The following is a 15,997-nucleotide window of genomic DNA, read 5'->3' on the forward strand; positions in this document are numbered from 1 at the left end:
AATTCTATTGGAGGACTGAATACTTTCCTTCATCTGTTTCAAACTCAACAATAACCTTTTTTTTTACAAACCGATGATATTCTTAGAAGGCTCTAACGATTTTCAGTTACACCGTGTGCTCACTGGGAGGCGCTAGAGTCTAACAGAAGAAAATAATCATGTGGTAGAGTAGGCTATAATCTATGCCATCCTCAACGATTTCAGAAAATACCATGCATGTATTACATTTTACTTTTCGCTTAATGGGGTTATTGGTATTATTCCACAAACAGAAGGAATCTGACATCCAGCTTTCTGTAAGTGTAACATTAGCCTAAAAGGATCGTGGACCAAAAGCGAACTCAGCACCAATAAACCAATCTCATTTAAACCAGACGTAAACGAAGGAAGTATCTACCTACTACTAGAACGCGCAATGTACACACCTCACCAATCATGCTATTCTTCATCAATAGACCGAAAACATACCTAAAAGAAAAAGGCGCTGCAACGTGAGAGCAGTCTAGTGCAAACAACAAATCAGAAATTGATTATCACTGCCAGCGCTGGCTGGTGTTACTGTACATGACACCTCAGTTACGTGATGTTCCTGGTTCCATTGGCCTTGATCCATGCACGGCTTTTCAGAATGTCACCAAGCAGGTAGTCTCTTTCAGCGCGAAAACTACAGCTAGCAAGCCAAATAGCAACATTTGTAAAGGATTCAATGCACCACATAGTCGTATTTTACTCTATATAGACCACTGTGGTTAAAAACAAACGTTTAAAAAACGTGGTTTTTTTTTTCAGATTCGCACCCTGGTGGTTAAGTCCCATTAATCCTGCTTAATTTATTGCGCTTTCAAATGCGTTACATGGCCTACGTTGGTCTTTAATCAACAGGTATTAAAAACAATTTAATCTTAAGAACCTAAGCCCAAAAAAGAAAACTTATTCAATTCTCAAATTCCCATCCTCAAAAACCACTCATCATGGCATTACGTTTCTTTATTTGGCAACAAAATGGTTTGACAAAGACAGGTGCCACCAGGAACAGAGCAATAATAAGAAGGTAATAAAACGACGAACCAATGATAAATCACGGTTGTATCACGGACTACTTTAGAATAAGGCAGTCTCCTGAAACTGAGACCTGACAGTGTTGAGCAATCTTAATTTCCTGAGACACTTCAAAATTCAAATTCAGCTGTAGCTTACCTTGGTCAACTAATACAAATCAAAATGGAACAAATAGGATGCAGAAAGATCACCAATTTCATACCAGCTTAACAAAAATAGTTTTAGTTAAATAACTGCTGCAAGCAGCTTTCAAGGTGAATTTTCACTTAATTGATTTGGGTGTCATCAAGCAGCATCTCACACATAATCATCTTGACCAAAAATTGCACATGCTCCTAAAATCCAGTTCTTCAACTTGGGATTTTTTTTCCTCCATTTGTGAACTTGAAAACACTGGAGATAATTAATATAAAAATATCTGTATAACCAAGTCAACTCTCAGTCTATACCAAATGTTTCTGTCCGTTTCAGTATGGGTAAGAAGTTAGAAACAAGCATTGGACCTCTATTGGAATGTCTCGTTTTCAGTCGGAACATTAGCAACATTGTGCAGCTCAACTCAATAGAAAAATAACTAGACATCGGAGTAGAGCTCTGAACCAGATACGTTATAAAATCTAAACTAGGCAGACAGACTAGGATGTTGACAAGCTTATTCAGCATCAAACCATCAAGGGGTTAAAACTGGTGATGCATATAAAAATACAACTAGTCTATTTGCTACACTGTAAGTCATGCAACTGAACATGGATCAAACCTGGAATGCTTCTGTATACAGACATGCCCTGTTCACAAAATAACACGAGTCACACGCGGAGACAGTTGAGAGAGAAAGGGAGGAATACAGAAACAGCGTTTTCTTCACCGGACGTGTTGAAAACCTAGAAACGTGTTCAGATTTTTGGCAGATAAACGTGCTTGGTCAGACGAGCAACTTCATCCTGCCTTAGGGATTCCATTCTCCCGCTGGTGGGTAGGAGAAGAGCCCAGAGCACCTCTGTAGTACGAAGCTGAGGGTGCTTTGTGTCCATCGGTTATAGTGGTCCCCTTGAATTACTTTTTTTTTTTTCTTCCCTCATTGTATTTGGTCACAAGTTCATTACAATATATAAATATAACAACAACAACACAAATGTTTTTTTTTCTTTGTAGCACAAAAATAAGGCAAGGCACTCCAAGGAGTGAGCCCCAGACACGCACCGGGGTGTTCTCAAGTCCTTTGTCAGGCAGAAGGTGAACATATGAGTGTGTACATGCTTACGTGTGTGTGTGTGTGTGTGTGTCAGATAGTGTGTATGGCTGAAAATGTGTGTATATGTGCTTACATATGTGTACAAGTAAGTATTTGTATGAGAGCGTGCGTGTATGTGGGGGTGTGTGTTTGTATAAAAATAGGTGCGTGCTAGTGCACAATAATCTATCTGCTTTTTATGTGAGCAGTCAGGACTTTGTGCCTTGGTTCACCATGGCCTTCCATCAGATGGCCTTGATGTCCAGGAAGGGCCCCTGCTCCACGCCCTGCCGCTGGGCCTTAATGCCCTGCAGGCGGCGCCCGTGCAACGTGAAGCGGGACCAGGCCATTAGCTGCAGCAGGGCACAGGAGATGGGCACGAACACCAACAGGTAGAAGCAGCCTTGCCGCAGGGGCATGGAGCCAACAGGATTAGGGACCGCTGTGGCCGCCACCACCTCTCTCAGAGGGTTCCGCTCGAAGATGTCATAGCCTGGGGAAGAGAGAGAGAGAGAGAGAGAGAGAGATGAGTGTTGTAGGTAGAACGTGTAGATCCAGTATGGACATCCAAATGGTGTGCAGGTAAATGTGATACACATGTGTTCATGCGCTAATTTGATCAGACATATTTCCAACTACGGCTAGCCGTTTGCTGAACATCTGAACATTTGCACACCAAATACTATGACCACAATAATGAGCAACTCAGGTGACCTGATCCACTCGCAGTTGCGCGAGATGTCATCATCTGTCCGTGCTCACCTGTATAGACACACAGAAGCCAGGTGCCGATCAGAGGTGCAAACGTCTGCCCAGGCTTAGTCACCAGGGCAACCATGCCAAAGACCAGAGCGGACGCTGCCTGCTGGCGCCGGTTCCGCACGTAGTCCTCGTCCACCAGGTCGGTGATGACCAGGTTGAGCAGTTTGCAGGTGCCCTCTGTAAACACCCGGTTACTGTAAGGGGGATGAAAGGGAGAGGCTTCTTAACCCTCCTATTATGTTTGGGGTCAATTTGACCCCATTCAATGTTTAACGTCTCTAAATAAATGTTTGACATCATTTTTTTTGCTTCATATTTAATGACTTTTCCTAATTTAATGGGGACAACTGGGTAAAGACAAAATTAACATGATGATATGTTTTCAATGTCCTGTACACATACTTTACGCATAGGTGTTGTTTGGGGTCAATTTGACCCCAGGCTGTTTTAATTGTATCAAATATACAAGAAATATCAACTTTTTTCATCACATTGTTACTTTTCTTGATAAAAGAAATAGTTTTTTTTACTCCAAATGTTATAGATAGCAACAATATGTACTTAGAAATAATATGAAGCCATAAAAACACCAGAAGGATATCTCTTTCCAATTTTAGGTCAATCAGTGAGATTTTATGGGGATCTGCATATTTCTCCATAGTCGCGTAACATGTATTCTGGATGTATAAAGAGGGTGGGTGGGGGTATTGTTTTATTTTTAAGGGCTATTTAGGTAGTCAACAAACAAACCTAAAGTACCTGACACAAAAACTTGGGTAAAAAAAAAGAATTATAATAATTTTTTGGAGGTTTAAATTGCTGGGGTCAAATTGACCCCAAGCATAATAGATGTGGGTAAAATTTGAACATAATAGGAGGGTTAAGAACTCACGTCCGTCACAGAACAAATGCGTGCGTAAATGCCACACAAGCCAGTCGGCACACACTAAAGGTGGAGTTTTTGCAGATTAAATAGGGATGAAGGGAACAAACAGAAAGTGGGGGCCACACAGACGCAGAGGGAAATCTGTTTTACTCTACAAGGTGACACAACTAATGTCATTTGCTGTGACCATGCTATGTGTTATAACACAGAATAGCAAGAGCACTCAGTTATTGTTGTTGTTGTTGTTGTTGTCTTATGGTTCACTCTTAATTATATTTTAATATGTGACCAAATCCCACATGGTCATAACTTACTGCCATTCAAGTTCCATCTCTTATGAAATCTACAATTGAATTAAACAACTAAAATGACTGATGAGGTCACAACTCTGCAAATGCATCTCCTCTTGAACTTTACTCCTAGAAACAACATTCCACACATGACGTAAGGCTCAGATGAAAACAAAGAAGCGTGTGTGTGTGAGACATTCACTCACCTGGCGATGAAGATGCACAGCAGGTAGATGTGGTCGGCTCCTGCCAGCAGCATGGCCACGCTGAGGCCCAGCTTTAGCAGGAAGAGCCAGCGGATCACCTGGTACACTCCGTAACGCTGGCACAGGGCCAGGAAGTAGAGGTTGTTCAGGTGGGGCGCGATGTAGGACACACCTGGAGAGATGACAGTGACCCGGTCACAAATCAACAGAGCATCCTGGTGTTTGATCAACTTCAGTGTTTAAGTAGAGTCATTGGAGTCAACATCAACATGCGTAAGAGATCTTATATATATTATACATGGAGGAAGTTTCTCTCAAGATAAGAACACCACAGGGCCTGAGTAAACACTCCCATCGTGAATGAAAGAAGGCATATGACGATTGAAACAGGAGACACTGCAAGGTACACTATGTGGGAGTGATCACTCATCCACCCAAAAATATTCATTTGATGATTCAGTGTAGCCAAATCATTTCCATTCACCTATACAGTGGCTTACTGCAGTGAACCCATGGGAGACATAGAGGCTAGCTCTGGGAAGGTTGGCCACTTATATAATAAAAGAAACATCTTTTGTTACAGATCAGTGGGGTTGGCTGAGACCAGGGCAGAGATTCTGTGGATGGAGGGGAAGCGATCAGCTGAACTCTTACCCAGTAGGAAGGAGCCTGTCGAGGCAGAGATCCTGTCTGACAACAGGTGCTCCAGAAAGAGAGGGAAGAAGTTGCTGTTGAAGTGGCAGTGAAAAACCTGCCAAACACACAAACAGACATGACGACAACCAAAAAAATGGTAAGGGTAAGAAGAACACAAACTAAGATTCTCAGATTACGGCAGACTTTCTCTTTTCGGAATATGTGAAAGGATCATGCATTTATACAGCCTTCATTTGAAATATTCCTGGAAGTTCCAACAGGAACATTCCATTCTGTTTTAAACAGAGGGCTATTGCATTCATGTTGTCAAGGTCAGGACCAATAAAACCACCTGTGACTCTGTGTGTCTGAGTGTGAGTGTGAGTGTGAGTGTGAGTGTGAGTGTGAGTGTGAGTGTGAGTGTGAGTGTGAGTGTGAGTGTGAGTGTGAGTGTGAGTGTGAGAGAGAGAGAGAGAGATGCAAGCACATGGGAAAAGCTTGTCAGCTCATTTCTAGTACCTGGACAAGGTTCATAGAAGTGAACCACATGAAGTTCCGGTGCCTCGAGAGCTGCCGCAGATACTCCCCCAGTGTCACTGGCCTCTCCTGGGGAACCAGAGGAGCCTGGCCAACAACCAGCCTAACAAGGCAGAGAAAAGAGGAGGAAAGAAGTGAGGGACTCCAAAAGAAGAAGAGGAGGGAGGGAGGGGGGGCTGGCGACTTCCACAAAGGAACAAGCATAGAGGAGCATGCCGAGTCTGGGAGAGTGTGGAACTTGAGAAGGGTCACATCACAGTGTGGTCAGCCTTTCTGCCTGACACCTAAAGTGACTGAGTGCCTCTTGTTGGCCAACGTTTCCACAAAACAAATCCCCTAATGGAAACACGGAGCTGAGCTGAGCTAAATAAATAAATAAATAAAATCAATGGGCCCCGATTGTCCCATTCGAGACCTATTACACGCCCATCATTGCAATTACTCTGGAAAAGAATCACCGGATATCAACAAAGACTGGGCACTTTAGGATAAGTGGAACAAACACATTTAGGGGCCACTTTGGATCAGTTTTGAACAGATTGCTGTGAACTTGCTGCCTAGAAATTCAATCCGTAAACTTGGCCTTGCCTGGGGCCGTGCTCTACTCAGTAAGCTACAGTAGTAACATCTTCAACACAGGAGCAGTGGGTTCAAATAAGACACACAGTTAGAGTTCACGGACAAGGAGTTCTGCCGTTATATCAGATACATTTTGGGTCACATTCGGGAAAAACACTCGGCTGAAATTAACTTACTCTTTGAGCGCCTGCCCCTCATCTTGACCCTGCCGCAGCCTGACCTCTGCCTGGAAGCGAATCTTTAGCAGGCGCAGGACCGTCACGAAGCCCAGCACGGAGACGGCGGCCAGGCTGACGCAGAAGAGCCGGAACGCCGCGAAGTCCTCCTTGTCCCAGAAGCAGTAGGACATGAAGACGGACAGCGAGCCCAGGGCGCTGAAAAGCGAGCTGTGGAAGTTGAGGCGGGCGCGCGCGTGCGCCGACACGGCCAGGTCGGCCAGCAGGGCGTTGTGGTTGAGGTCCACCACCGTCAGGAAGCCGTCGTACAGGCACAGGCACAGCAGGAACTGCAGCGACGGCCGTGCCCACGCTACCCAGAAGGCCAGGAAGGAGAGGGCGAAGAGCGGCCCACTGCGGGAAAGCGCCCGCAAGCGCTGAAGGACCACCTCCGGCCCGGTGATCTGAGACCCCGCCCTGAGCAGAGAGGAGAGGAGAGGAGAGGAGAGGGGAAGAGAGGAGAGGAGAGCAGCAGGACTTAGAACTAGTCATACACCAAAACCAGAAAGGTACTGGCTCACCCCAAGTTTTTAACCAGGCTACTACTAATACTAGTACTACTACTACTACTACTACTTTTAAATGAATCAAGATGCATACATGTGTACATCAGAATTAGCTTCTTCAATTAGCTAGGCCAGAAAGTGTAAGTCTAAGTGACTGCATGCTAACTGAGGAAGAGCAAGAGACTTGCTTTGTGGATCCGAGGAAGGAGCGGTCGCTCAGCCATCCGAAAAGAGGGTCGTTCAGGCTGTTCCATATCAGAAACACCGTCTGACGAGGGAAGGAAATAAAACAATGAGATATACAACGACAGCTAAAAAAAAATCATTACAAACCTGAAGTGTAGACAAAAGTAGAATTTCCTTTTGAGGCTACATTAGGTGCTGCACGTGTGTGTGCTACCACATTTACCATCATTTATTTATCAGCAGCCTTTGTCCTAAGTAACTTACAGAATGGGTGGGGCACTCATTTCATCAGTATAAAAGCGTTCCTTTATAATCAAACATGTGATCTTGGTGGTCATTTCCACCTTGCACTACCAGTTGAGCAACAGGAGCTCAATGGTTAATGTGTAAAAGTCGTTTTGAGTGTCTGACAAAAGTCAAGGAAGTATTGTGTTTGCGTGTGTGTGTATGTATGTGTGTGTGTGTGTGTGTGTGTGTGTGTGTGTGTGTGTGTGTGTGTGTGTGTGTGTTTGCATACAGATGCTTGTCTGTTTCATTGGAACTAGAGGGAGGATACACTCACCTCTCCCACCCAAAAGGACAGCTTGTCGATCTTGTAAACTGACACGAACGTCTCCACATAGTAGAGAAGGAAGACGTTGTGCAGGATGGAGACGAACAGCGACAGCGAGCCGTACAGCACCGCCGTCGAGACATTCAGGCACCAGCCCCACTGCCTTCTTCCCATCCTCCTCTCTCCGCTCTGTCTCTCCTTCTCTCACTCTTCCTCTTTGTGCTCGCTCTCACTCGCTTGCTTCGAAGTAGAGACTCGCTCATCCCACAGGCGGAGCAGATGGGCCGTGGGGGGTCAACCCCACTCCCAGTCCTGACACACACACACACACACACACGCACAGAGAGAAGACAACAGAAGAAGGATAATATTAGGCCTCACGTTAAAGTAGTCCAGTACAGCTTTTTAAAACTGCATTTCTATTAGTGATTTCAGGAAGACACCAGAGCCGAAAAGCACTGATGAAACCCCTTAATGGACAAAGAGCTTTTCTTTGTGTCACTCGTTCTCTGCATAGCTGCGGAGGCGGAACCTACAGGGACCTACATAACATCAGCCCAACACTTAACAACCGCCAGTCTCTGTCTCAACGAGTCTCCGAGGGGGATGGAAAACATAAAAATAGTTCCTCTCACTCCAAAACACACACACACACTCTTTTTCTCTCTCTCTCGCTCCCTTGCTTTCTCTCACACAAGGGTGTGACTGTCAAATAGTCACTGGTGTCTGTTTCTGACATCAGGGTGATGCTGTGTTTTCCAGGCCACAGTGGGTGTGCTGTGGGTGTCTGTTTCTGGCAGGGCTATGCCCATCGGAGGCTCCAGCAGCACTCACAACGATGCCTCGGAGGAAATCAGAGTTTAAGGTTCCCATGGAGACAGATTACCCTTCTTCAGTTCCAACAAAGCAATCACGATCATCTTCTCATGCCAAGAGCCAGCTGAATGATGGGGTGTAATACCATACAGCTCATGCTGAAATTACAGTCTGATCATAACACACAACTCAGACACACACACACACACACACACACACACACACACACACACACACACACACTAAACGCAAAACAGACTAAAACACCTTCCAAAGCTGTCGTAAAATAATATTAGGAGACATTTCGTTTGACATCAACTTGTGATAACAACAGAAACCAGACAAAGGTGAGGTCATTTCTGCTGCGCTTCAAAGACTTCACTAGTTTCTTACTACTTGACATTTTCCAGTCACACCTGTGCGAAGGGGTTCAAAGGGGGTAGTCATGATACAGTCTGGCACACCTGGGCCTGTATTCACAAAGCATTTTATCTTACCACTTATTCACAAAGCATTTTATCTTACCACTAAGAGTACTCCTAAGTTGGACAAAACTTTTCAAACTAAAAGTTCTCTCCTAATTCTAAATCCTATTCACTAAGCTGCTGAGACCAACTTTTACGAAGGAAAAGCGGGAACCCCTAACCTAAGACAAAAGACTCAGCTGCTATGGCTGATGTCAAGTCCCAAAAGCTTGCTTTCAATGACCTCTGTGATTGATAGTGAGTGACATGCCTGTGCCGGTGAGTAGGCATGCGCGCCATAGCCTACCGCAAAGAACGATAAATAAACGTGACAGGCTACACATTAAATAGTAACGGAATATGCAACTCACACAGTTCACTAAAGGCATTTGTATGAAGATGTTTGTATAGACAGGGGCTAGTGTAATGTTTCCATCAAATGTTACATTCCATCCATTTCGGCAATAAGCGGGTTGTCTCGGTTGGTTGGGGACGTTTTTCATCCCTTACAAGTTCTATAGTCTAATTATTCTCTCATGATTGAAACGATATGTTTTACAGTAATTCTGCTTCTGTATTCCAAACCATTGTAACGTGGAATAATATAAACTGATATTTTTTGGTCGTTTGGGAGTTGGTCATCCTCTAGAGTACTTTGGTCTCCTAGATCTTTGGAAATTACTCTTAGACAAAAAAAAAAAAAGAGTCCCACAATTAGGGCTGACACATCTATTATTTGTAGGTTTTTCTCCTAAATCGGCTAGTTAGTAACTACTCTCAACCTTAAGATGCATGGTGAATACGGGCCCAGGGTTTTTTCCCCCACAATATCACACGCGTTCAGGCTTCTACTTATGGAAATACAAAATGATGCACAGTTCAAATCAGGAGCATTTCGTGCAGCTTGACTAGATTACCATGATATATATCCTAGCAGATCGACTGTGATTGTAACTTGAGGTGTATAAAACAACTTGCAGGCCTACACAATCTCATGGGAACGGTCGCACAGCCATTACTGACTACACTACACTTCGGGAGTGGTGCCAGGTCGCCGGCGCGCTCCACCCTATCTGGCCAGTTCCCATCAAGATGAGCAGCGAAGCGAGACCGCTCTTTTCTCCTTTCCACCTGTATCGCGTTGCGCGCACACACCGATTCCCATCTCACCTTGGCTGTTCAGAACAGGTGGCTGAGCTCCCTCAACGCCAGACCACAGAAATACCCCTGTGTCCAGGGGATTCGAGGGGTGATGACACCGTGTTCTCTGATCCGAGGTAAGATTACAACAAAACAAACAGTCGCTGTCCAGGCAAAGGGGAGTCACCCCGCACGTTTTTTCTCCATCAATGGGAATTGCTCACATTGGATCACGACTCTGCTTCAGCGCAGAGATGACAGACAAAGGTATTTTACAGTGCAATTATAATGACCGCAATCACATTCACAAGATAGAAGTACTGACGTTCTGCAGTGGCGAATGACAGTAAAACGAAATCATTATTGAACACCATTCAACAAATATTATATAAGTTAATGGTCCCATCAGCTCATTATTATGCTCACGGTAAGAAAGCAACATATGCTTCAAGTAGGGAAGACTCGAAGCCCTCTTTTTGGTTATCTCGATTGAAGAGAAGTTTAAACTGATCGAGACGTTCAAAATATAACATCAAACTCGTACCGCAACATATTCCTCACATTATGCCTTTCAAAAACATTACGGGTATGTAACCTACGTGGCCCATAACATAATGACATCAAAGCTATGAGCCGTATCTTCAAATCACGGCAAAGTTACTCAAAGAAAGCAGTCCATGCACAGATAACTCTGGCGGCGGTGCATCCAAGATACATGGGTGTTACAAACACAGCCACACAACGTTACAGATATCCAACTTCAAAAAGCTTTGTTGGAAAAAAACTTCCTCCTCTCACATCAATATACAGGTAGCCCTTCCGTGACAATTCTTCACCCAGGCTGAATGGGTGTTTACGAAACAACAGATGGTTCTACTTTAGCCTCGGCAAACCTAATTACGTTCGATTACTCCTTTTAATGTCAAGTGGAGGAGATAATTATAGCCACATCACGTTGGTAGAAGTAGGCTTGGATAACTAGCTAACTAGCCCGCTAGCTGTGTAGTGCACGATTCCTCTAACGTTAATCTGGTTGATCCATGGTGCCTCTAATTAATTGCCGCACATCTTTAATTCAAGGTAACTCGCCTAAAGTTACATTCTAACGACCGGTAGTCAAAGAAAACCATCAGCCATCTGACCATCAACCACATAGTATTGTTTATATGTTGGAGAATGGCGATCTAGACTGCTAGCTATAGTAGCTAGGAAGACGTGTAAGTTTTCCGCCAGCTATCCAAGCAGTGCAAGACCAGCTGACGTTAGCTAGCTTGCCAGCTATCCAACTAGCAAGCTGGCTAACGTTATCAGTTAACCAACATATTAACTTTATTGACTTTAACTGTCCCTCTTGTCGTTGACTAATCCTTACAAGAATGAGCTTACCATAACCAACAGATGATCACACGAACGCTTCCCAGATCTCGAATCCCCCAGTTTTGGCTTGTTGCTTCTTCCAAGCTCTTCGTTCTATCGTACTAACATCAATGCCAGTCGAGACAGACTCAGACTAGCAAGACAATATGCGTGGGGTAGCCTGTCTGACGTCATTACCAGACACTCAACGCTACGTCCTCGTATCACACCAGCTCAGAGCCGCAGAACCGCTGTTCCAGACCGGTGGCTTTCGATGCATGCGCTACCATTGATTTGGGCAGAAGGTGTGAAGTTTATTTCAGCGACAGTTTGAATTGGGCCGATATAATAAATCATCGCATAAATTCATAGTTTCCGGCGAACGTCCGATAAAATGTTTCAATTAAATAATGCAAATATTTCAAACACCTGTGAGTCTCTTGAAGGGTGTTTGCCAATAGGCTGGGTGTTTGGTTTATTGAGCTACAAACAGAATCCATGGTTATGGTTGTAGTATTTAGCAGACACTTTTGCCCAAATCGACTTACAAAACGTAAAAAAAACGACACAAGAAAGACATGAAAAAGAATCCATGCAACAAACAGTTGGCCTATTCACGGACCGAGCAATAAACTACATACGCCAATCAACACGTTGCTTCAGGAGCACCGAAAGGAGGGGTGTAAGCTGGTTGTTTGATGACCTGAAATCAACAACCTTTCGCTATCGCGGACATGCCTCTGGTCTTAAACTGCGGCTCTGTAGTCGCCCAAGCTGGTCAATAGGGATGGCCGTGGAGGAAAAATGCTTTAACGTAGACTAGTAGTTGATTGTTATTTAGGATGCATGGTTTTGTTATATCCGACCTACAACATATTTTTACAGCCTAAATATTTTCAGATCAGGGCTACTTTACTTAACTTACTACTTTACATCTAATGGCAATTAGTTTTAATATAACTAGGAGCAGTGCCAAATAAATCCTGATCATGATGTTGTGGCATAGGCTACAATACACTTTAAAATAGAATGTTCTCTGTTTGGCCCAGTGAGGCCAAATCACAATAAAGCTCCCCAAAAGAATACATTTGGCTCATATTAATATTTGCCAGAAGGCCTATAGTCACCACATTAATTGAAGAAAGCACATGATTTGCACATACAGAACTGAATTAAAGATAATGAGATCCCCTGAGATCCATTGTGTGACATGTAGACACCGGAATTGTGTCCTAATTTCCTGGTGTTTTTTTGCCCTCATGCCTATCATGGCCAGACCAAGAAAAAAAAAACAAGCCCAGAGATGTGGTTGGCCAGGTTATTCAGCTCTCATGCCATCTCAAGTGCTCACAGTCTCTTTTTTTTATTTTGCTATGTGTGTATCCTACAAAATAACATAAATGTTTAATCAAATGTAAAATATAATCCTCACGTATAATAACCTCAATTTCCGATTTTTAAGATAAGATAAATAAAACTGTAAAATATACAAATTACCCACAGTATACAGAGATAGTACTTATTGTGTATTCATTGTTTCAATAAATCTGCCACCATAGTATGATTGCATTTCATCAATGAATTGATACCAAAACATCTTGGAGTAAAACAGACATGTGAGAGGGAATCACACCTCAGATGAACACCGGTATGATTGCCTCTGTGTTCAGCGTCGCGTAACAGATGGACTGTAGTGAGGAATAACTGGCAATTTATGCATGCATGAGGCACAACGACAAACAGAATCACATGCAGTGGGGGAGGGATAGAAGTGAAATGAAATGCCACAGTCGTGATATGTCTTGCTAGGTTAAGTTTAAGTTTAAAGTATTTGCCCGACGGTAGTATGTCGTCAGCAGCACAAAAAAGGTCTATTTTGTCTATTTGGTGGCAAGGACAAAATCATTTAAGTTACATGAGGCAGGGTAGTCAGGAGGAGGTATTTTATACTTCACCATTTGGCCAGCAGGTGGCACTCCAAATATGTCCAACTGACATCGTTCTCCTGGCTATCCAGATGTCTGATCGACCTCTTTTGCAGGTGACCCCTTAAAATATTGAAAGTCGTTTAAAATGTAATAATGTAATATATTAGTAGTCAGACAGGGCCATTAGATCACAGGCCTACTGGATGTTTGTCCGGCGGTAGCTAGGCCCTAGAAGAAAGAAAGAAAGAAAAAGAAAAAAAGATAATGTCATAGACTATTAGCCTAAAACACAAAGAAACTAATATTAGTAACATTTTGTTCTTTACAAAGACAATAGAACGAGAGAGGGGGGATTCATATTAATGAGTTGGGGGCGTGGCTGCAACACCTGGGACGGTCCACCATTCGACTAGTCGCATGTGCATGCGGTACTCCAGCAGCGCATCAGGAGCTGGCGTGTGTCGTTTTAGTCGCGAAGAATTCTGCGTTAAGGCGTACTGAGAGGTTTTCGGGAAATACACCACCCCAAACTGCGGTAAGCACTGTAATGATTATGTTCTAATTAGCCTAATCAAGTTGTGAAGTGATTACAGTCCTGAATGTTTATATCGGGCTGCAGTGTATTTTATCTTGACCACAGACTGTAGACGACACTGCATTTGACAGGTCCCGTTTGATAAAACAAGCTGAGGGTGACTTGAAATCTGTTACTGGGATGTCCTTTAAAATGCCGCAGTGTTCTATCGATAAGTCTTAAAGCCAGCAAAGGCTCTTTAAACTGTTTTTGAAGTTGCACTCTTATAATATCACTCAAAGATAGATTGCCCAATACCAATAGGGACGCTTTTTTTCAAAAGTAGCCTAAGTCACACTAGCCAAGATCATTATTTCTATCGGCTATACTCTTGTTATTCCATTATCGTCTGAAATCCTTTAAGACGTTTTACAGACATTTGTGCATTCAGAACTGAGTAATCTTCTGTGGTGTTTACACTATCAGTGTCGCTTTCGGACCAAAGAGCCAAGCCAATAAGCTTTATTACGAAATTGTCCGTTATCATTGACTATTCAAATTCAGCTCGCTGCTGCAGTGCTGTACAGCTGATACCCAATGGCAATGAAGACGCTGTGTAAAAAGGCTCTGTATTGTTGGAGTGATTTCCCTGTGTGTGTATTGAGTGTTTTTGTTTGCTCTTCTTAAATGGGTCCCTCATACTGTATCCCGTGTCATCCTCTGTGTACAACAGAGTCCGCGAGCTCAGCCGCTGCAGGTGCAAGACAAGTGTCAGCACCTCCGGAGAAGATTGTTACGCGTTGACAGAAGTTGACATGTCAACTGGAGGGCAGGGATAGGATAAAGTGACTGGAAATGACTAGCCATTAGTATTCTCTGATGATATTGCATCATCTGTCTGCCTGTCCTTGGTAACAGCGTGGCATTGAACTGACAAGGCTATATAAACAACATGTGCAAGTGGTATCTCACAAAAGACAGGAGAACTAGAGCTACCTCAATACTGGTGGTAACAAAGTCAGTATTGGGTACACTTTTTTTTACAAGAGGAAGTTCCAAGTTAAAAACATTACCTGCTGTGTCACTGAATGTGAACACAAACTGTCATCAAGGTCATTTGGTGTGCTCCTGTCCCTCAACTTAATAAGGCGCACATGCTGATGCATTAACTGATGAGATTGTAAAATCAAACTGTGTTCTTGGATATTTAATTTTGTTCAGCCTGGGTATACAGGGAAAAAAAACATCTTAGTGTTTGTAGAAAGGCTGGACTGAATGTGGAAAAGTCTTGCCACACTGTGTCCATTATAGCTGCTGTGTTGATCAGCCGGCGGAGCATGAGGCAGCATTGCCAAAGTCAATGAGAGCCTTGGGAAGCTCTACACTAAAATGATCTACTGTACTTCATTCCCCTATAACATGCAGAATGATTCAAATACAAATGGGAGTTTTATACCGTTTGTTCGTTTGGCTAAATGACAAACACCATCAGAGGCCAAAGGGATGTTTCATTAAGGCGAGGTGATGAATGACATGAGGCACTTTAACCCTGAGATGCTTTTGAGGGATGGCTGAACTCCATGACTCTGATGCATATGAAAACATGTTTCAAGGTTGCTGTTGGGAGAAAGGGCAGAGAGAGAGAGAGAAAGAGAGAGAGAGAGAGAGAAAGAGAGATAGAGAGAGAGAGTGGTGGACAGACTGCAGATGTAGCCTGAAAAAAGAAAGTCGAGAGTCCCTGTCACGCTCCCCTTGTTTGACTACCACAGATCAATGCTCCAGGACTTTGCTTCTGGACATCACATGACTACAAGAAAAATTAGGAAAGAACTCTTGGGTGAGAATGGCATTGCAACACACATCAAGCATTCTACTTGGACATTTTATTCACCATTTCTCTGGTTCTCTGGTCATTATGGTGTTACGTGTCAAGGACCTATCACTCTTTAATAGAGGAAGATACAGCAATCCAGGAGGTAGTTGTGGCAATTTTGTGGTTGGCCCCGTGGAAATGTCATTACATCTTGTTCCTGGCTTCCCTGTCCTGTCGTCCGTGTTGCTGCATCCTGTTATCTGTCTGCAGTAAGTGACTTGCAGTCGTTATGGCAGTTGGCAGAGTGAAAGTTGGAGCTG

At 43.6% G+C, this 15,997-nt stretch overlaps 2 protein-coding genes across 4 annotated transcripts in view; one reads left to right on the forward strand and one right to left on the reverse strand.

Moving 5' to 3' along the window:
• Nucleotides 1-972: 972 nt before the first annotated feature.
• mfsd13a (major facilitator superfamily domain containing 13A) lies at nucleotides 973-11,727 on the reverse strand. The gene is made up of 9 exons (XM_012831139.3): nucleotides 11,453-11,727; nucleotides 7,656-7,958; nucleotides 7,096-7,175; nucleotides 6,363-6,818; nucleotides 5,590-5,710; nucleotides 5,089-5,185; nucleotides 4,435-4,606; nucleotides 3,053-3,246; nucleotides 973-2,783 (listed from the first exon to the last, which is right to left on the reverse strand). Exons 2-9 carry the CDS (start codon nucleotides 7,818-7,820, stop codon nucleotides 2,536-2,538), a joined length of 1,533 nt encoding a protein of 510 aa, XP_012686593.2. The 5' UTR covers nucleotides 7,821-7,958; nucleotides 11,453-11,727; the 3' UTR covers nucleotides 973-2,535.
• sema4gb (sema domain, immunoglobulin domain (Ig), transmembrane domain (TM) and short cytoplasmic domain, (semaphorin) 4Gb) overlaps nucleotides 10,109-15,997 on the forward strand; it is a 34,497-nt gene continuing 28,608 nt past the window's right edge. For 2 of the 3 annotated variants that reach the window (XR_004162941.2, XM_031560651.2), the window contains exon 1: nucleotides 12,979-13,885. The gene's annotated coding sequence lies outside the window, so the exon portion shown is untranslated. Of the gene's footprint in view, nucleotides 10,204-12,978; nucleotides 13,886-15,997 lie in introns of those variants that run through there. The other variant, XM_031560654.2, reaches the window with a different exon arrangement.

This window comes from Clupea harengus, chromosome 23 (assembly GCF_900700415.2).
Source record: "Clupea harengus chromosome 23, Ch_v2.0.2, whole genome shotgun sequence".
Lineage (NCBI taxonomy): Eukaryota > Metazoa > Chordata > Actinopteri > Clupeiformes > Clupeidae > Clupea > Clupea harengus.

What these genes read in the sequence shown, in the direction of transcription:
- mfsd13a (XM_012831139.3), bottom strand. Translation starts at nt 7,820, where the DNA reads ATGGGAAGAAGGCAGTGGGGCTGGTGCCTGAATGTCTCGACGGCGGTG. An exon ending in TGTCCTTTTGGGTGGGAGAG is followed by an intron (nt 7,176 to 7,655) that starts GTGAGTGTATCC and finishes TTCCCTCGTCAG; the next exon opens with ACGGTGTTTCTGATATGGAA. An exon ending in GCTTCTGTGTGTCTATACAG is followed by an intron (nt 2,784 to 3,052) that starts GTGAGCACGGAC and finishes TCTCTTCCCCAG; the next exon opens with GCTATGACATCTTCGAGCGG.